The sequence below is a fragment of the Calypte anna genome, chromosome Z (genome assembly GCF_003957555.1).
Source record: "Calypte anna isolate BGI_N300 chromosome Z, bCalAnn1_v1.p, whole genome shotgun sequence".
Lineage (NCBI taxonomy): Eukaryota > Metazoa > Chordata > Aves > Apodiformes > Trochilidae > Calypte > Calypte anna.
This window is the reverse complement of record NC_044274.1, coordinates 18,042,079-18,063,249: the sequence shown is the minus strand read 5'-3', so window position 1 is coordinate 18,063,249 and position 21,171 is coordinate 18,042,079. Positions and strand designations below refer to the sequence as shown.

The 21,171-nt window shown below is 40.0% G+C and overlaps 2 protein-coding genes across 7 annotated transcripts; both read left to right on the top strand.

Annotated features, from left to right (window-relative positions):
• The first annotated feature begins 12,876 nt into the window (after positions 1-12,876).
• On the top strand, positions 12,877-19,827 carry LOC103534229 (molybdopterin synthase sulfur carrier subunit-like). Of its 5 annotated transcripts, XM_030467089.1 has the most exons (7): positions 12,877-12,984; positions 13,350-13,471; positions 15,728-15,876; positions 16,297-16,433; positions 17,266-17,419; positions 18,469-18,592; positions 19,749-19,827. In XM_030467089.1, exons 1-3 carry the CDS (start codon positions 12,973-12,975, stop codon positions 15,852-15,854), a joined length of 261 nt encoding a protein of 86 aa, XP_030322949.1. In that variant the 5' UTR covers positions 12,877-12,972; the 3' UTR covers positions 15,855-15,876; positions 16,297-16,433; positions 17,266-17,419; positions 18,469-18,592; positions 19,749-19,827. The 5 variants fall into 5 exon arrangements, with proteins under 5 accessions (XP_030322949.1, XP_030322953.1, XP_030322952.1 ...); XM_030467093.1 differs by lacking the exons at positions 17,266-17,419; positions 19,749-19,827 and having other exon boundaries at positions 15,728-15,872; positions 18,469-18,558; XM_030467092.1 differs by lacking the exons at positions 16,297-16,433; positions 17,266-17,419; positions 19,749-19,827 and adding an exon at positions 15,972-16,058 and having other exon boundaries at positions 12,878-12,984; positions 15,728-15,872; positions 18,469-18,487.
• On the top strand, positions 12,885-19,827 carry LOC103534204 (molybdopterin synthase catalytic subunit). Of its 2 annotated transcripts, XM_030467086.1 has the most exons (7): positions 12,938-12,984; positions 13,350-13,471; positions 15,728-15,876; positions 16,297-16,433; positions 17,266-17,419; positions 18,469-18,592; positions 19,749-19,827. In XM_030467086.1, the coding sequence occupies exons 4-7, from the start codon at positions 16,313-16,315 to the stop codon at positions 19,815-19,817; spliced, it is 468 nt and encodes a 155-aa protein (XP_030322946.1). In that variant the 5' UTR covers positions 12,938-12,984; positions 13,350-13,471; positions 15,728-15,876; positions 16,297-16,312; the 3' UTR covers positions 19,818-19,827. The 2 variants fall into 2 exon arrangements, with proteins under 2 accessions (XP_030322947.1, XP_030322946.1); XM_030467087.1 differs by lacking the exon at positions 13,350-13,471 and having other exon boundaries at positions 12,885-12,984.
• Positions 19,828-21,171: the final 1,344 nt, after the last annotated feature.

Sequence of the window (21,171 nt, the reverse complement as noted above, 5' to 3'; positions counted from 1 at the left end):
TAAAATTTGAAGTTTCCTCTTGAAGTACCAGTGCTTTGAAGTACCAGGCATATCTATATACAGTTATTTAAAATACTGGTCTTTGAATGTAAGGACATTAATTTTTTTTCTCAGAGCTCCCAAAAGCAATGTGCTATAATTTAGTCTAGCCTCCTGAAGAGACCAAAGAAAAGAAGGTTCCACAGCTGGAAGAGGCAAAAAGACAAATCTCTGTTTAGCAATATAAAAAGGCTGAGGTGAAAAGTCTTCCTAGCTTGCATGCATAGCTGAAGTGGTGCTGTAATTTGCATCAAGTGTTACATTTTCTTTATTCGTGCTGGGTCAATGAGAATTGTGAAAAGCTAAAACAGGTACACATGTGGTACAAAGGACACTGAGACTGGTCAGTAATTACTTGCAGTTAGGTATGTCTCTGTGCAGTTCTCACAATCTCTGGGATCCTAAGAGAGTTGACAAACCAGGACTGTCACATACCCAAAAAATGGGCACGACTGTAGAAGTGATCTCTAAACCACAGTTCCTCATGTACACTATATGCCCTACCACATACACTGGATTGTAAAACTAACTCTTTTAACTAACAACTTCTGCTCATTTTGCTGCAGAGGAAAAGCACCAGTACACTGAGGTACAACTTTTTGAAAAAGAAATCATAGAGCTTCGTTCTCTCTTTGTTCAAATCCAAGGGAAAGACCCAAAACAAAAGCTCAGATCTATGATAGTCTTGCAAGCTACAGGCTCCCACTAACCACAACAGTCATAATAATTTATGTGTGGATGAGTGTGTGCATCATTCAATCTTAGTAATAAAGAGGCTAAAACTGGACATGACCAGTTTTAAATTGGACTGATGCCTGAACTGTGTGAAACTGAGATGGGAGTTCAGGAGGAGAGGTCTAAAAAGAAGTATTTTCTGTCAGTCCTGAGAAGCATTCCCAAGGTATTTTTACCACGGGAAAACTAGCAACAGAAGCACTGAAGAAAGAATGATTATCTTAGGGTGACTGGAGGGAGCTGTGTAGCTTTTAAGCCCCCATTAGGTTTTCTATAGATCACATTAATTTCACAGGTCTGAGATCTGAGTACTGAGACCAAAGGAAATTCCATATAATTTTCTGCTTCAGAGAGTTAACTTTTACAGGGAAATTTTTATTCCAGATTAGTTGAATAATCCAGAGGCCCTCATTTACTGGAAGAAGGTGACTTAATATTCTAGACTCTTATATTTTTAACTTCAAATACTAGTCCTTTGGTTCAACTAAACACTTGTCGATTTTCAACTGGATAAACCAATCACAGAACTATCTCTACCTCTGTCCACAATTATGGGCCATGTGTGGTTGTACCAGCACCTTGACCCCAGCTGTATAGGACAGCTGATCATGTGTATGTACAGCAGATGAAACGCAATCAGCTTCATTAATTTGCACCTTCATATCTCTGGTAGCAGGATGACCATCTTTATGTACAAATTGTTAACTGTTTCTATTTAATTTAATATTAAACGAATAATTACATTCTGGTGTCAGACACCTGAAGTTCTGAAATCTGAGTTCATTTTTCTGTTCTTAAATCTATGAATTATTAACAAAAGATTTTATCAGTCTGAGTTTCTACTAAATATCATTGTTACATTGGCAAAGTTACTTAGTAGTTTATTTTGGCATAAACCCTACACTGTTCCTGAAATAAATGATCACACCTTCCTATTGCTTGTTCCCACCTGTACCTTCTCTCATGAGCTGGTGTTAATGTCTCTGCAGCTGCATGGTGAACCAGTGCACTTTCTCTGCAGTTTTTTTTTTGGCTGGAGATAGACCACTTTTTTTTTTTTTTTTTTTTTTTGATGGCAAGGCTACACTAGGTGAAAGTACTTATTGAATTAGAAATGCTACATGTGTACAAATACTACAGTAATAAAATATCTTTGTTTGCCCTTTAATGTAAGGCCATTAATCATTAGCATCAGGTTGATTCCAGTTTATCTGTTAATTATTAAAAAAGGGGTAATCACTAACTGACTATCTGCAATACTTTAAGGATGTTATGAATTTTGAAAACACTTTCTGAATTCTTCAAAAGAGGCTATAAATGCCCTTATTGCAGAAAGCTGTGTGAAACTCAAGCCTGCAGATACCACGCTGCATTTATCAAGTGGACATGGTGTGCTTCAGAATTTACAGATATTTTAACTTCTCACTCTTCAGATATATAGCCTTAAGAGGAACTGACAAGAATATTCTTAGGATTAGTTATAAATTCTGTCCAGGTAGGAAAACCTGAATTTCAGCAGTGGGCCTACCTCTCGCTCTAAAATGGAAGGGCAAAGACATATTCCTTTATTTAATCAATATTTCTATTTGTAACAGCCCTGCAGAATTTGATTGAGGAACATCATATCTCTAAAAAAGGCCCAGTTAGACAATTTCAAGAGCCCTATAAAGTTGCTGTACATCAGTACAGAGTAGGCTTCTTTAAAGCTGCTATCTCCTATGATACTCCTGAACCATTCTGCAGTGTATCTAGACAAAGGTGGGGTGAAAAGGGCTGCTGCTATCTGTCTTTCAGAACAAAGACCAACCAGGAGCAAGCTCCTGGTTTCCTGCTCCTGGAAAAAACACATGACAGTTCCCTGGATGTAGATATATATATAGTTATTAAATAAAACTGCGTCCATAATTATTAAAAATAAAAAATTTGAGGAGGCCTGGAGAAGTCCAACTAAGGAAGGGGAGACCAAAGGCCTTGAGGCTGAAATATCCTGCAGAAATACAACGGGGATGGCCCTGAAGTAAAACAAAACAAGACAAAACAAAAACTAAAAAAACCAAAAACCCCATCAAAACAAAAAAACAAAACCCCCATCAAAACACACCAACCAAAGAAATAAACCCAAAACACCAAACAAAAAAGTAACACTATAATTCTACTCAAATATCAGTTGTACTAGAAAATATTTGTCCTGGCACCTTGAAAATAATTGCCTTAACTGCAGTTTGCCTTAATATCTTTACCAATCATACCACTACTTCATTTCCATGGTAGGGATATCTGGTAAGTCATCTGAGTTAAGCCATGGAAAACAAGTTAATGTTCCTCCTCATGGAAAGATTATCCTTTTAGTAAACAGATTATTATTTTGTTTTGTTTTGTTTCTGCTTATTTTAATTTTAATTATTAAAATTAACATTCCAAACACAGCACTGGAAAAGCAAGAGACTTTTATGAGTCTTTAGGGTCTGTACTGGACCACCTTCATGTTGTTAACAAATTTGGATTCTGTTTGTGAAACAGTTCATTTGAACCAAGTTACTCTAATTCTCAATTGAATTTCTAAGGAAGAGAAACCCAGAAAAATCCATGCTCTCACTGAGTATATATTAACAAGAGAGGACTGGCAGGGAAAATACTACACATGTGGTTACTTCTACATTTTTTCTACAGCGGCTGCTTCTCAGTAGGACTTGTGTGTTCAAAGCCTGCACTCTGTTTAGACATACATGAACATGCATCTGGAATCACTGCTCTCTCCTGTGCTATACCGGTGTCATTTTGGTCTCATTTTCAATAGCTGAAATGTACTCCATGTCCTAAATATGAGGAAGAGTACATCTATTACAACTTTCTTATTTAGAGTTATAAACCACATAGAAGTGATCATTATTCAGATACGAGCAGCAAATGCCCAGTACCACCTACAAGTATTTCACTTTAGCTACCTAGAAGTTAGGTCTACTCTAGTGTCTAATCTAGTTCCAGATGATCCCTCTATAGTCAGTGAAGCTCTGCAGCAGCTTCTAGACAACAGATACTCAGGTTAAATATCAAAGTTAGGCCAGTGTGGAAGACATTAACTGCTTTCTAAAGATGTCTCTACATCTTCATTAACTGTAGAAGAATGGAGAATAGGCAACAAATGAATGCCTATTAAATAACATGTGGACAGCTAAAATTAGGTCAAAATACTCCCATCCTTTCTGATATACCTCAGTTGAGAAGCTTCCCACAGATATCACTGCTACTTTAGCCAGCATTGCCTCCTCTCTTCTCTACTGCTTTACTTTGTAGTCTTTTATTTTCCATTTTTAACTTAGTTCTTGTAGTTCCTGCAATGCCTTCAAATTTTCTCTAGAGTTGTCAGTACCATTTAAACTCAAGAGGCCATTAATTACATGCACCAAATAGATTGTGGAACACAGAGTGTTACCAGTTTCACAATTCTTCCCCTCAGGTATGGACACTCCCGTAACACTAAGGGTACTAACCTTCTCAGAGTTTTACTTAGCAACACAGGTAAATTTTCTGCTTTGTTTTTGTTGTCTTAGTATGCATGCTGAAGTCTCAGGATACCCTTTTACGCATCCCTAGCTTTGTCATCTTCTTTCAGGACTTAGAAATTTTATTTTCTCCTGAGCTACTCTAAGCTTACCTGAGGTCTGACGTATGTTAAAATCAATTATCCAGAATCTTTAGAAATCTTCTGGTGTCTCCTAGACATGAGGCTTTTCAGTCAATTAATATATTTTACCTTATCTGGCCTTCTAAATAGCTGAATAAGTCCTTTATAGATCAACCAGAACCCTTTTTTTAACACTTATAAGGCTTCCTGGGTCTGCCGATTACTTTCTGTTAAAGGTGCTTTGGAAAAAAAGCAATGCAAGAAGACAACCGAGCAACTCTCCCTCCCCTCTTCTCTTCCCTGTAGATGCAGCTGTCACTGAGATACCAGAGACACTTGCTGGGACCTATAACAAAGAAACATCCATTAATCATCTCTATTGGCAATATCTGAATAAAGGAAATAATCACTTAACATAGCTCTACTGCCAAGACAATATCCCAAAATACAGGTACTTGTACAAAAACACCTTAGCTTTCTGGCATGCATCTATTTTGTAATTATCAGACACTTGTATGGAGAATTTTTCTTTTTCATTGTGTAGTGATGCATAGAGGCAACCCATGGATATTCACTTCTTTCACAAAAACAGTCACTTTTGGACACAGAATACTTCTGTAAATTTGGTAAGACTGAATTATTGTGATAAAGGGAGTATATTGTCCTTCCAAACTATCATTTTTTGCTTAGAAAAAACCCCAAACCTACAGATACTTTAAAGTCAGTATCTTCCACCAGGATTTCCAGTAGATTCACATCTTCACAACTTTTTTATGTCTGCTCCAATGGTCAAGTTTGTACTCATGGTATGAAACACGCTTCTGTGTATTTGTGTTGCAATAACAGCTTAGGGTAGTCCTCAGCTCAACACCTTTTCTGACTTTTCTAACCCTGTGGCTTTCTGCTGAGAAAAAAAAAAAATTCCTGGGCCCTCCCCACTCCAGAGGAGTATACTATACCATAAAATCTCTAATCTTTAAATAATGGTATTTTGTTTTTCTGTCACCAGGAGACAGTATTCACTAACACCATGATTAGCCCCAAGAGGCCAATTTCTCCAGACCACCCCAACATTCAGTGGAGAAACAGGCTTTGGCCAGGGGCAAGCAAGAGAAGTTAATTTGGTTCTTCTGAATCACTCTTTGAAAAATCCTATGGGTTTCCACTGTTTAGAGTCTAGGAAGATTAGCCTAAGTAGGCTAAGACAGCTTTTGTGAATATCCTCTGAACTGTTTCGGAAGTTTCTGACAAGTTTCTCCTTCCTTCAAAATGCTGTCCAGTTGATTTCAAAGAAAAATACTCTTTATATCACTTCATGTTGTGTACAGTCACCTCTGTCAAATAACCTAGCGCTCTGCTTCGGAAACCGAGGTCCTGGAGCAGGTCCAAAGGAGGGCAACCAGGCTGGTGAAGGGACTCGAGCATAGACCCTATGAGGAGAGGCTGAGAGAACTGGGGTTGTTCAGCCTAAAGAAGAGGTGGCTCAGGGGAGACCTCATCGCTCTCTACAACTACCTGAAAGGAGGGTGTAGCCAGGTGGGGGTTGGGCTCTTTTACCAAACGACTTTCAACAAGACAAGAGGGCATGGACTTAAGTTGTGCCAGGGGAAGTTTAGGTTAGATATTAGAAAGAATTTCTTTACGGAAAGAGTGATCCGTCATTGGAATGGGCTGCCCACTGAAGTGGTGGATTCTCCGTCCCTGGAGATATTTAAAAAAAGACTGGATGTGGCACTCAGTGCCATGGTCTAGCAACCGCAACGGTGGTTCAAGGGTTGGACTCGATGATCTCTGAGGTCCCTTCCAACCCAGCCAATTCTATGATTCTATGATTCTATGATTCTATGATTCTATTTAGTTGATACAGTTTTACACTCTCCTTAAAGCAGGCAGTCTGCTAGCACCTGAAGAAACCCTCAAGCCTCTGCAGTTTTGATTGCCTGATGTTCTGGGAGCTGGTGGAGGAAATGTGACTGTTCCTGTACTGTATTTACTTTGGTCAGCATTCTTGGAGTTCAGCATGGAGAGCAACTGGACAATCTTAGTTCTGAACCCTCAGCGTAACCCAGAGCAGAGCTCTAATTGCTCTATCCTTTTTTAAAATGATTGTATAACTTCTGCAAATGAAATGGGTGTTCACTGCATATTTCTGTGGATTTAATAAAAATGAAGTTAAACCTTGGGCTTTTTGTTCTCCTTTCAAAGCTAGGAAATAATAACCTTTACAAATTTTAATAAAAGTTTGCTTACATTCCGGTATGAAGCCAGGTTAAAAAAGAATTTTAATTTTATTTCTTGTTAAAATGTAACTTCCCCACATCTCTAAGTGATTAAAATTTATTTCAAGATTCCTGTTGAATGTGGAATTTAGGGAAAGTAAAAAAATACTGCTGCCCTAAGAATCAAAAACAAATAAAACAAAATTTGGGAAATGCAACATTTAAGAGTTCAGTCTACTTCAGCTATGTATGTATAAAGTTGAGTGACCACTGATTGACATGTTCATTCCAGAAACAGATTGCACATTGGCCTGAGAATAAAACGTCAGCTGGTGCCCTCATGTGGATATGTGTGCTGTTATATATAATAGAAAATGAAACCTTTAGCCAAAACAAAGCCATAGAAACTTTAACATCTCACACAGTTTTGCACACAGAATTTGGACAGTTTGTTTAAGACAGGCTCTCAATATTTGTTTGCAGTGTGGGTAACCTCATATTATCCAGTTGCAAGCAGAATTTCCTAATTGGACGTCAGGACATAGCACAGTTCATTCTTAACTGCACAGCCACAATCTATCTTCCTCACAGAACATACTGATTTATATTAAAAAGTAGAAGTTATCAAGTGGCTGAGTTTAGAACAACTCAGTGAGATATTTCTTGAAATAAAGGCCTTTCTAATATACAGAAAAAGCATTCAGCACAGAGAAGAACTGAACATGCACAGGACAGGTAGGCTGATGGAATTAATTCCTGTTGGATCAACCTCAATGGAAGACATTATCAGTAATAATCTAGCCAGGTTTTTCTGGAAATGTGAAACATGCAGCACTTCCAGCAAGAACACTGAATCAGTTTTATGCATTAACTGTGTTATGATAAATATCTGCAGACTGTTAGCAAGGGTGTTACATGGATGGTGAGGAGGGTAGGTATGGTGACAGGGCATGATGCAAGCTTCAGCCAGCCTCCTGGCTAGGGTCACTGCAGATCTACTCCTACTGTCTCTGGTACCCTTCTTTGAAAAGTTTTTAAGTGTTTGGTTTTTTTACTATTACTTAAAAAAAAAATAAATGTTACGTGTAGAATTATTCAGGATGTGTTTTGTCTGTAGTATTTCACTTGGCATTATGTTTTTCTATAATTTTTAAAACATCTAACACAGGAAGACATGAAAAGCCTGCAAATAACAACTATTGCCAGATTGAACTGTTTGCTAATTATAATGTGTAAGAATTTGAAACACTTCACAAAACGGGACTGCTGAAGAGAATGGAATTCTGCAGGAGTTACTCTGATCTGTGGGTGACTGATAGAAATAAAAACAGCCTCTTTACCCACCAGTTCAGAATTTGGGTTTGGAGGTAGACACTTGTGATAGCAGATTGCAGGTACCTTATCTGTCTTTCCTTTATAATTATTGCAGCTGCTTTGCTCATCTTGAAAATGGAAGTTTTGATGAAGTTTTTACAGTATTTCAGACCAGTATTATTACCTACCTCTGGAGGCGTGGACACCACAACTGGGATATTCTGCAAAAGGTAGTCTAACTTAGGTGTAAATTCAGGTTGTAGTGTCTAGTTCTTCAGGCATCTTACATATTCTAGTTGGTTTGCCTTTAATCTTTTGTTTATGCTTAAGATGTAAAGATTATGTATATGATTCTGTAGAATGTTGGGCAGTATCTATGTTAGTATTGCCATGTTCTGCCCTAATGCTCCTTTCCATCATTCTTCAGAAAATGTGTTATGATCATCCAAAACTCCACAGTTAGCTCAGTTAGCTTTATTTGAATCATGCTGATGTGTATGCTACTTTTATACAACATTTAGGTGTGCTCTGGGGCAAAGGACACCAGAAAAAATGAAAGCGATTGGTCACTCTTTAGGAATAATCTAATGATCAGCAGAAAAGGAAAACACTTTATACAAAACTGGGAAATTTATGGATTTTTTCAAAAAGTCATTTAAGAAGTAATATGTTTCACTTACTGTTGTTCCTCATTGAAAATAAATTCTTGCAGAAAAGACTTGCCTGTAAATGAGACAGTTGAACATAAAGAGCTGTGTGTCTATGAATTATATTCCTGCCTTAAAGCTGTATATTCTTTCCCTGTACTTGTGCAATGCATTTACATTGGAAGGCTCTCTTAAAACTGGGTGATCTATTGGTTTAGGGAGCTACAGATTAATTCCAGATGCAGTCATGCTCTTCTAGCCCTGCAAAAAGTAACTACTGCACCGTCTGTTTTGCAATAGACAGTTTCAAAGACTGCCAAGGGGGACTGTTAAAGGCACTGGTCAAATGGTCATATACACCTCAACACAGGAATATTTGAGGTCATAATGCCTCAGACAGAGTCATATTTTCACCTTTTTTCCCCCCATTCTTCCATCATGGAAACGCAAGGAAGCTCTCCTTCCATCCAAAATAGGAAGAAGATGTTTTCCAGATTATTACCAGTGCTGACATGTATGAGGTTAAATTCACACCTGAATTCAGTGGAATGACTGGAATTTATGGAATTCATACTTCTTATACCTTCACTTCTGCATTCTTCCAGATCATTCCAAACATGTTTATGTTTTTAAAAAATAACTCAGTAGCAGTAGGATAACGCTAAACTGAGCTCAGATCTGGCTGGCTGCCCAGGATAAATGAAGGGTGCAACAGGAAATGAAAGATTACTCATGGTTATGGTAATTTTTATTTTTCCTGGTTATTTCAGGAAGCTTGAAGTAAAGGAATTGTGTCTGTTCTTCTAAATAGTGTCATGTATCATTATCTACATCCTAGGTGTATAACAGAAATGCAATCAGGTGTAGAACCAACAAAATTTAAATTTTTTCACAATAGTAAAACTGGAATTCAAGAGGTGCCCTGAAGACTTCCTAAGTATAAATATGAAATTTAGAGCACTAACTTCTGATTTATACCAAATAGTCCTGAGAAAAAGTCTAAAGGGAAAACAAAAGGAAACAGAAAATCTACTAGAAGTTAGAGAATCACAGTTGTGTGTAGTCCCAGAGAGTCATTTTTTCTGCAGTGACACTAAGTTAATCACTGGTAAAAAGAAACAGAAGCATGTCTCCAGTACATTCCTCTTTGGTTTTTCCAATGCATTGAATCATGTTTGATACCAATTCTTGTACTACGTTATGACAAAAACCTGATCAGTACAGCAGACTAGTGTACCTGCTTATAGTTTTGTTGACTTTGCTGTGGTCCTGTCCATTCAACAGTATATTGCAGAATCAGTACCTTAGACTGTAAACTTAGTGTCGGATTATACACACCAGCTAGATAGTGAAGTTCAAAGTTTGCTGCTAGTAAGTAAGAAGTAAATTAAGAGGAATAACAGATCCTCACCACCTGCCTCCTCTTAGTTCTACTAGAATTTAATTTCTCACACATAGTATGTTTGGGTGGTGCAAGGGAATTTTGCTTATTACGATTTGCACTTTTTCAATATTTTCATTATTGAAACAAAGATGGGTTTAAAAGTATGATATGAAATGTCAGCTTTGGAGGGCTGACAGAGCTTTTAAAATTAAAGATATTCAAAAGAAATGCATTCTGAGAGGCTAATATAAATATTGGTAGAATCGTAGAATCATTGTGGTTGGCAAGGACCTTTAAGATCATCAAGTCCCAACACCACTGTAACCACTAAACCACGTCTCAAAGTGCCATGTCTACCTGTTTTCTGAACACCCTCAGGGATGGACACTCCCCACCTCCCTGGGCAGCCTGTTCCAATGCTCACAACTCTTTTGGTGAAGGATTTTTTCCTAATATCCTATCTGAATCTCCCCTGGTGAAAGCTGAAGCCACTTCCTCTTGTTCTATCATTAGTGACTAGGGAGAAGAGGACAACAGCTGCCTCACTAGCACCTCCTTTCAGGTAGCTTTGGGGAGCAATAAGGTCTCCCCTCAGCCTCCTCTTCTCAAGGCACCAGATCCCTCAGTCTCTACTCTTAAGACTTTTCATCCAGACCCCTAATCGTCCCATTTGCTCTTCTCTGCACCCTCTCCAGCACCTCAATGTCCTTCCCATTCTGTGTTGCCCAAAATTGCACACAGTACTCCAGGTGTGACCTCACCCCCTTAATACAGGGGTGGGTGGATCCATACGTAGCAACTAAGGTGAACTAAAGCATAGACTCCATGAATTAGGACAAGATTTATTTAAAAATTTTAAATTTAAAAATAAGTAGCACTTAGAACTAGACGCTATATATTGCAGAGACTCACAATTACATTGCAAACCAAAGACTGCATAAAGAAAATAAGGATTTACTAAAGAAAGAAAAATCATGAGGAGCAAGCATGTAGAAATGGTAAAGACGGTTTTGAAATCCCAGTTTCTACAGAACTAATGTATCTCTGCCAGAGCTACATCTCTCACTTTATCTTAGTAGGTATCTTGATTCTTAAAAGCAAAACAAGCAAAACAAAAAACAGTATCTGAATAAAACTCATTCTTGCAAACAAGCAGTGTAGTAGTCAGATCTCTTCCTACAGCTGATGCTTCAGATCTCCAGAATGAAGAGATATTTGGAAATAGTTTTGCTTTTGACATGCATAGTTCCCTTAGCTTAATTCCTACTTTTCCTTTCTTTAAAATAATTCAACTTCTTTTTAATACACAGTTAATAGGTTGTCTGAATCACAAATCCTACTTTATTCTTATGGTTTCTAAGCACAAATAGTCTATCTAGCTAAGACATGCAACATAAAGCAGAGGACTGGCCCATTCTTTAAAAAATAATGTAGATATTGTTAGCTGGAGTTCAAGTAAAGAAGATCTAGAAATCCACTGCCAGTAACTTCTCTCTCCTTGTTACATAGTGGACTGAACTCCAAATTCAACACTAAATAAACATATTTATTTTATCAGCTGTATAAATCTTTCAAAGCTCACTCTTTTCTGGTCTGACACAGTAATTTTCTCCACCTGAACCCAGCAACTCAGCCCCTTCACTCCAAGGGCTGACACCTGTGGCACTCCTTGAGCACAGACAAACGTGCCAGCTACTTGCCGGGTCATACCTTGTCAATGTGATTTATTTAATTTGCATACATGCAATATTTCACAGCCCAGAGAAAAAAAAGGATGCAATAATTTTATTCACTTGATACACGCTGTCTTCAGGATACCATTCACAAATAGTTTAAAAAAGCCGCAGCGTATTTATTACAGCAGTGGTTTAAGACATTATGTGCTGAGTAACTGGTACAAAGTACATGCTCCATGGAAATCTATTTCCAAATTTAAAAAAAAAAAATTATCACTTCAATTTTCATTGTCTTTGTGCCTCAGAGCCAAGGATTGTTACACGGAGAGGTTTGCTTTCTTCCTCAGACATCTTTTTGTGTTTGGTTTGGGTTTTTGTTTGTTTGTGTGTTTGTTTTTTGGTGTGGGTTTTTTTTGTTTGTTTGTTTTTTGTTTGTTTTGTTTTTTTCCCCTGACAGTGCTACACCACGTAGGCTGCATACTTTCCACCTGCAGCCTGACTCGCCATTACCAACCCCAAACTCCCTGTTGCTGGTACAACTGCAGAGCTCCGACTCGCTCCGGAGGAGCTTTACTGGTCTGAGGTTCCAAGTGTTACCAGAGAAAGAACAGAGAAATAACCCTGACTACCCCAGGGGACGTGGTTCTGCCAGCGGCCTCTGCAGCACCTGCCAAGTGTCCCAGGCTGCGTTCTGCTCCTCCCCAGTGGCAAGCAGCGGGAGGGTAGCCCCCGTTCTTTGCTATTTTTTTCCCTACGCAGGCAATTGCTGAAGTGAGCAGTTGCCCAAGGGGAGACAAATGCTGTGGCAAGCTCGGCTCTGAAATGGCGCCTACCCCTGTATTAGCACTTTGGTGTTATATGCATTTATGTAAACCTATTGTGGACATGTGCTGTTATAATTACATGCAAGGCAGTGGACGTGGAATGCTTACAATTATTTGTAATCCCCACGCACCCCGGGGACTCGTACCGTGTGGAAATCCCACTTTTACGGTGCCGTCTCCGAAGTGAAAGGATGCCTTCTGCGGAGCACTTTCAATCTCCTCTACCTTTCACGGCCTCTCACGCCCACCCCTCTTCCTTCCCCCGAGGACCATCTACCCACCGTCATTATTTACCCTGCGGGCAAAGGGCCCCGCAGCGGGCTTGCGCCGCGCAACAGCACCAGGCCCGGCTCGGCCCGGCCTAGCCAGGCCTAAGACCGCCGCAGCGAGACGGCACCGCGCTCCCGGTACAGGCCGCAGGGGGCGGTCCGGGCCCGGTGCTCCCGTCCGGGCGCAGGCGCCGCCGTGATCCCAAGGTGGAGGGCTTTCCGCCCCGGGACGGCGGCTCCATGCGCTGCCAGGTAGGTGTAGGCTACCGGCTCCCCTTCGGCAGCAGCCCCGGCTGGAGGCGCGGCGGGTGTCGGGCCGAGCGGCGGGGCTTCCGCAGCCGCTCTTCTCAGCGAGGAGAGGCGCGGGCGGGCGAGGCCTGGATGCGGACCGGCGCTGACTCTTCCTCGCCCGCTCCCCTTTCCCGTCCTTCCTGACAGCCGGGGCAGGAGCGATAGAGCCCACCGGCAGTCAGGAAGGGCAGGGGGAGCATTTCCTCACCCTGGTTTAGTTTCGGTCGTTTGTTTTGGCTTTTTTTTCGGAGAATTCAGTGTGCAGTAAGGTGTGGTTTGTTCCTAGTCGGCCCCGCTCACCTGATGGGCGTTTGTACCCCGGGCAGGTCTCGGTGCTCTATTTCGCCAGGAGCGCGGAGTTAGCGGGGTTGCGCTGCGAGACCCTGTCGGTGCCACGGCAGATCACCTCTCTGCAGCTCTGGGAGGAGATCGTCAAGGTTCACCCAAGGTATTCTGCTTGGTTACTGCTGAGGTGCACAGCTTAACACGGTCGGGGTTTTTGTTGTTTTTGGTAAATACTAATTTAGTGCTTAAGTGTTGAGCTGGAACATGAATCATTACTTGGATAATATAAAACCAGTTAACATTACTGTGTTTGGGTAACTTACAGAGAGTGTTTAGTTTTCTGGCCACCTGGGAATGCTGTATCCTTATGTACTCTAGGAAAGATGGGTTCCAGTAAGTGTCCCTAGAAGCTGAGCCTGAGTGGTACATTGAGACATGTGGCCTGATGTCTAACAGAGCCACAGTGTGTGGAAATGGTGAGATGTCTTAAGGAGGGATTAAGCACAGTCAAGGCATTAAAAAAATGAAATGAATTATAATGTGCAGGTGGTTTTGATCATTTACCTTTAACTGCACTGCTAGCCATCAGTCTGAGCTTATGACACTCTGGAAGGCAGGTCAGGAAGGGAATTTAAGTCCTGCCGCAGGCTTCTAGCCACTCAACCCTTACATAAGGAAAAGGATGAGATAACTTTTAATCTCCTCTGTTTTGAAAGAAACACCACACTGTTTGTTGCATTTCATGGGGAGTCTGGTCCTGAGAATGCTAGGAGTGTTCTGTAAGGACCCCTGTGGTGCTGGTGCTTGTTTGGAGCTGTGAGCAGAAATCCCCCTCAGGTTAATTCCTGTCAAGAATGAGTCTGATAGACAAAAGTTGCAACCCATTTTGGAGGTGGGATTAAAAAAAAAAAAAGGGAAAAGACCTGAAGTTTTCCAGAAGTTTCAACAAAAGTTGAGGTCCTTGGGATTTAGTGCTGAATTAAATGGAATTTCCATAACTTTCGACTTGGGTGCCAAAGTCCCACCCAAGTCCCACCCATCTACTCTCAGAGACCATTTAGGAATGGTCCCTGTTTCCAAATGAGAAGGTCTCATCAAATGACAGACCAGGGCCTTTTCCTCTCAGTGAGCTGAGGAAAACTATTTTGAGGGAGGAGGCAATAGGGAATAAGTGCATTTTACTTTGCAGCCTATAACTCAGTTTCAGGAGCAGCAGAAACACCTTTGGTTGGTTTACCACAATTTTTCAACTTTGTCCTTTTATTAATGTCTTGGGGCAGTACATCTTGCATGTGCAGTTACTTCACAGAGGCCTTGTTGAAAAATGCTTCTGCTCCTAGCTTTTCTGGAAAAACTCAGCATAATTGTAAGGCACTGACCACAGCTTCTATTCACATTGCTAATGGATATTCAGACTTCAGCATGAGTGTACTTGACAGTGCTTTCCAGTTCCACCCATTTTCTCCAATGAATTAACTTGCAAGAGACATTAATTAAGCCCATCCTTAATGGGCACTTCCATAGTTATGCTCAGTTAGTTCCTCAGTGACTTGCTTTATTTTCCTACAGTCTTTCCCTTCAGTCTGTCCTCTGAGTCAGTGCTACTGGGTTTTTGCTCAGCCTGTGCCTTGCCTACTTTTGTCTATCTGGCTGGTAGGAAATAAGATGATTTTTAATTGTATTCTTCTGGCATGCCTCTGTGTTTCTAGGCAATACAACCCTCTGCTGTCTGTACCAGATTTTATAGTCTTAAAGATTAACAATTATCATGCCTGCACCTTCTAAAGTAAAATGTTGACATTCTTTTTTCTGATGTCTTGCTGCTGTTGTCCTCTACTCACTGTTTGATTGCACTTAGTCATGAAAATGATTTCCTGCCTTATGGTATACAGAGCTCGTAACTCTCACAGCAAGATCTCACAGGTGTGAAATAAAAGAGTATATAGAAGTTCTACCAGAAAACATACCATCTTTGCCCTCTTGGTTTTGTTGCCACTCCCTGTCAACAGGAAATCCCAGACCTGGCTCCAGTCCTGCCAGACTGCCAGGGGAACATTTCCTTCTAATTCCACATGGGATGGTTGCTACCTCTTGAATTAACTACTTGTTTGTCAGAAGCTGCTGAAGTGGGTCTGGTATACTTTGGTTCATTCTGATGTAGACCTGTGACAAATTGAGTTCCTTCTGAGTACAGTGGAGAGTTGGTTTCTACTTTGGTTTCTACAAGAAAATCTGAGCATAGGAGATGGGTTTTTGTGGTATTTTTGAAAGTGTATTGGAAGGAGAGTTGTGCAGGTCTTGGTGGTATTTACTTCAGCTGGCCTAGACTATGCACCAATTTGTTGTTTAATGGAATCTCATGGTTAAATACAAATGCTTTATTAAGAAACTTGTTTGTGCTTCTGCCAATTCCCCTCAGGCTTGCTGTCATTCGGGATCAAGTGGTTTTTGCTGTTCGGCAGGAGTACGTTCTTCTTGGAGATCAGCTCCTGGTCCTGCAGCCCGGAGACGAGGTTGCTATCATCCCACCAATTAGTGGAGGCTGAGTCTGCCCAAGCTCTTTGGTAGGTATGGCTTTTCCCTTAGTTTTCTATGGAGTATCATCTAGTGCAGGAGTATCTCATGGATTCTCTGTAATGTTCCAACAATCTTTTTTTGTTTAGGTCGAGATGACTTCTATCCCAATATTCTTTTGAGAGAGATTAACTTGTGTTTCCTGCTGGAGGGAGCCATTGTGTGGATCAGAAACTGTAAGCTGGTGCACCAGTAAATGATTAACACACGTGCAGTAAATAGAAGAAAATTGCCAGAGACGTCAGGCATTGTTTTGAATTTTAGTTTTAGGTCTTGCTACAATTTAGTAGCTGTTTCTGTCTGCCAACAGATACCCAGCTTGCCTAAATAGGATAAGAACAAAAAAACTGTATTAAAAGCAGTTGGCCAATGGTAGTATTGTCGAAACCAACAACAGAGTCTGTTTGGTTTAAGCATTTTCTAGGGAGTTATGGATGAAAGCGAAGACATGTCAAAAGATTTTATCAAGCTGAAGTCTGAAAAGCTCTCTGTAGATGAAGTGTCGGAGCTGGTCATTTCACCATACTGTGGGGCAGTGTCTCTCTTCATTGGTGAGTTTAATATTTCTGAGCTGGATCTCTGGGTGTGGTAATAGTCTAATAAATGGAAACTAGATTGTCCACACTCCAAGCTCGTGCTTCTCAAATAAATAAATCCCGGGACTGGGCCCAGGATGTTTAGAAAACACATTCTGAATTATTTAGAACAAGACCATTGCAGCTGTTAAACAGCTGGACTGGGACAGAGTGGTGAGAAGCTTTCCTGCTGGTGTGGCTGTCCTACGGCTGAACATGACAGCAGCCCTGGGATACAGGACTGCTTAGCAGCTGTTCTCCCATCTCCTTGGACACAGTTTGTTCAAGGTGGGAAGTGACATGTTGTGGCTATGCAAACCACAGGTCCACACCTACATGAAAGCTCCTGCAACTCAAATCTTGCTTGAAACTAAAGTAATATTTTACCCTTGCACTGGTAAAGGTCAAGTCTGGTAACGATGTCCTGATACTTAATGTACATGGTACAGACCTTGAAACTGCCTTGTGCTTAAATCATGGCACTGCTGGACTTTTAAATAGTGCATGGGGAAGTGCAATAATAGCACCTTAGTCTGTTCCAGCCTTGGGCATTAGAGACTGCAGGGTTGTATAATGTTTAAACTAAGTTCTTCCTAGTATAGTAAAGATTTCCCAGTTCAAAGAATCTCTACACAGACATGGTTATGGGAGTTAATTTATATTTGCACAGTGCTGACCTTGTCCACAACATGAGAACCTGGGGTTTACTCTGTATTTATGTATCGTATGTTATAATAAATACATAGAATAACACATATGTTATTGATATGTATTTACTCAGTGCTTTTGATGTATTATTTGTATTTAGGTACTACGAGAAATAATTTTGAAGGTAAAAAAGTGATTCACTTAGAATATGAAGCATATACTGCAATGGCAGAGAATGAAATAAAGAAAATCTGCAGAGAAGTTAGACAGAAATGGCCATCAGTCAAACATATTGCAGTGCACCATAGACTTGGGTATGTATGGCTCAACCTCACTCTTCTGCAAATGGAACTATTGACCCTTGTCTGGTGCATGGCTGTGCAAGACATGCAGGAATCCTTATAAACTGTAATGAATCAAATCTGGCAGCAGGATCAGGCTCTCCGTACAGAGACGAGTTACAGAAATTTTTTTTCAAAAATGTGTGTGGTTGTAGTGTGTGCTGGGTTCCATGTTTAGCCTGCAGGGTTCTTGATGGTGTGTGATGGTTTGAAAGTGGGTAAAAGGGACTGGGATTTCATTATACAGAGGAGGATACTGTAGGTTTGTTTTATCTTTTTTTTAAAAATGTGAAATTGGCAGCACTTTCTGTTTTCTTCTCTCTGCCATTGAAGTACCACAGAATTCTCTTGCTATTAACTGCTTGCCTGAGGAGTTTTACTAAAGAGGGAAGGCTGGGAGGCAGCTTTTGGGACTACTATTCTTGTTGGAATAAAGAAACCCTTGTGCTATTCCTGTTAAGTCTGGGAAACAGCACACCAGACAGGAAAGACTTCAAAATTTGAAATCAGAATTATTAAAAATTAGGTTTCATTGCAAAATCTGTGTAGCTTGAGGTACTTAATTTCTTTTTTCACAAATTCTTCTGCAAACACATGATTTCTTAGGTTTTCAGATAAGAACTGGCTGTTCCTGACTTGTTATTGTTCACTATTAAGACAGCTTCCAGTGAGTTTCCTGTGCATTGTTGCAAGTAGGCAGTTTCCTATTCTTAATTCCACAGACTTCATTTAAAAAAAAAAAAAAAGAAAGAAAAAAGAAAAAAAAAGAATGGAAGAAAAAACCCTATGTTTGGTGGGTTTATTTATTCTGAAGTGTGGAATTCTCACATCTGGTACTGATATTGGTTGTGGTTTTGTTTCTTTTAAAAAGTGTATAATCTTCTGGACATGGCTTGACACTTACTCAGTATGAGTGAGTCAGGAAAATGTGTGGCCAGAATATTGACGTGACATGGCCACAGCTTTTGGGTACTCTTGATGTTAAGCATTAGCTAAAGCTGCTGTTCCTCCTCTCTTCCTAGTGTGGTTCCAATAACTGAAGCAAGTGTAATTATTGCAGTCTCCTCTCCACACAGAGCAGAATCACTTGAAGCTGTAATGTACTGCATCAATACCTTAAAAGCATCTGTCCCAATATGGAAAAAGGTATGTTTGGGGACAATTTTGCTTTTAGGCCTCTGCCAGTCTTAGATAGCTGGGCTAAAGGCTGCAGCTGAAGCATTAGAGACAGCAGTTGGTCCTGATAGGATGCCAGTATCTAGCACCTGTGAGTTTCCTCTCGTTCAGCCGGGCCCATCTTTGGCAGGTAAAGCACCTGGGAGGACCCTACCTTTCTGGTACTGTCCAGCTCCTCTCCTTTGATGCCATCGTGGGGTCAAACTGAAGGAATGCTTTGCTCTCCTCTTTTGAGTGAAAAAACTTGATTCTGCAAAGGCTTGTGGAGAACTTTGCTTTGGACAGCATTGCATTTTGCAAGTAAAAGTGCCATTTTGTGTTTTTCTGTTTGCCCCTCATCCCCATGGCGTTGAGAAAGCACAAGGCATTAAGCAACAGCACACAATAAGGGATAAGTAGAGGTCCCAAAACTAGTACGAGCACACAACAATGTGAGGAGAGACCAGCCTGGGTCTAGAAAGAGCCCTCATTGCATAACCACTTGCATGCAAGTGATGAGCGTTACCTCTGCCTTCTCTCATAGGCAGAACTTGGCATGTGGTGACAGTAATGTTCCCCACATTACTCTACTTTCCTGACACCTCTTTCAGGAGACTGGAGTTCTGTGGTCTCAAAAAGAACAATCAAGGACTTAGATTCCTGCTGAATTTGCTGCTTGGGAAATTCAAGTCCTGCTTGAATTTGCTGTCCTGAAGGTCTAATACTTAGTGTATTTTGTGTATTATAAATTTTATTTTTTTAATATTGACATTTTGTGTACCCTTAAAAAGTGTCCTAAAAACGATGGTACAGTAGGTCAACATGACAACGTGTAAAAAGGGTTGTTTCAGACATGAGTGCCCTTCAGCTTTTATGTAATATCTTCTAGATCTGTTTCTTAAAATTGACTTCAGTACAGATGGGTCCTTCTAAGTTTAATGGGAGTCAGCCCCGAGGTACAGCATTTGCCCATATGTAAGTCAGTATGTTCCCAGGGTGCTGCCCTCTTTTTTCTTTGCCAGCCAAGTGCTGTGAAGTCCTGTTGTGATCAGTTAAGAATAGCAGGATAGCTGTCGTGTTGTTTGGCCTGGCTTGTGGCTACATGTAGCAGAATCCCACCATATTTCCTGTTTGTTTATATTTGCAGGAGATTTATGAGGATGAATATTCTTGGAAAGAAAACAAGGAATGCTTTTGGGCAAATTCAGAAAAATAACTGTACTCTTTTAAAAATAAAGTGTTACTTTTCCTCATGAGCATACTGGTTTAGCTTTGAGTTTTTTCTATCGAGAATCTATGTTTTTAAGCAGTTGTAATAGATGTTTCGATCTCAAGAATTTAAGACTCAATAAAATGAGTGAGTAATAATTAGGTTAAGTGTTCTTGACTTTCTGTTGAAGTAAACTCTTTGTACAGTTTGACATGGGGTCGGGTTTTAAAACAGTCTTCACTAAGATTCTTAGTTACAAGGTGTTAAATTCTCTTTAATGTATACTGTTTCAATGCCTTTACACTGGTAGTCTGTGCTCCCTCTCTGCATGGGGAGGTCACCTTAGGACAACCGGATTTTTTTTAATCTTAGAAGTCCTGAGTAATTTAGTTTTATATGACTGTAGAATAAGTTTGTACTTGTAACATGAAAGCTACTTGAAATAGATTAAACATTTTGAGGAGAATGTAATATAAACTATAACCCAGAGTTACTGATTTTTTATTAGCAGCTACATTGCAGTAGCTCCCTCAGAAATGTGAGGATGATATTATTAGTCTATTGCATTAAAAACTATGGATAGACCTTGATTCAAAGTTAGCCATTAACAAATTTGCATTAGCTGTAACATGCAAACTTCTAACTACTTAATGATGTCTAGACATGATTAATTTTGAAGGAGATTTGTTGGCTGTGTAACTGTATGGTGCTGCAGAAAAAATGCATTCGTTTATTATTACAATTAGACAACTGTAAGTTTGTTTAGTTTTAGTAGTTTGACTTCAGATTCTTTAGGGTTCAATATCATTGAAATGGATTAGTCTTTTAAAGGAAAGACTACTGAACTTTTTGCAGCTTGTATATACGTTTATATTCACACTTAGTGTTTTAATGCAGTTTTTCACTTACTGTTTTGAAACCTAGTTAAAAGAGAATTATATAATATGCCTATGCTTCCACTAGCTGGAAGTTGCTCATCTGACCAATATGATTTTATTTACATTATTGTACTGTGCCATGGTAGTGTTTAGATGCCAAGAGTTCAAAGTCCCATTGTGTATGGTATTTGCTCATTTATGTATCATTACATCACACAACACAGGCTTGAGCTGTATAATCCATTTCATTGTGTCTGCAGCAAAAATCTACAAACAGCTGCTAGCTGCACAAAATAAAAAGAGAAAAATACGCAATCTCAGTAATCTCAGTTTTAATAGTGAGGGTTATTGTATCTGGGTTAAGTGAGCTCCAATGAAACATAAAACTTGAGGCAGAAGCATGCTTATACTGTACTTGTTAATATAGTGATGTACTTTCCTCAGTGGAAGTGAATGAGTCCTTCCTCTGCAGGACAGCAGCT

Bases quoted from the DNA above. Each gene is read 5' to 3' on its own strand.
- LOC103534229 (XM_030467089.1), top strand. The intron at 13,472-15,727 runs GTATTCTGCTTG...AATTCCCCTCAG, and splicing joins ATCGTCAAGGTTCACCCAAG to GCTTGCTGTCATTCGGGATC.
- LOC103534204 (XM_030467087.1), top strand. From the start codon at position 16,313: ATGGATGAAAGCGAAGACATGTCAAAAGATTTTATCAAGCTGAAGTCT. The intron at 17,420-18,468 runs GTATGTATGGCT...CTCTCTTCCTAG, and splicing joins GCAGTGCACCATAGACTTGG to TGTGGTTCCAATAACTGAAG. The intron at 18,593-19,748 runs GTATGTTTGGGG...TTATATTTGCAG, and splicing joins CTGTCCCAATATGGAAAAAG to GAGATTTATGAGGATGAATA.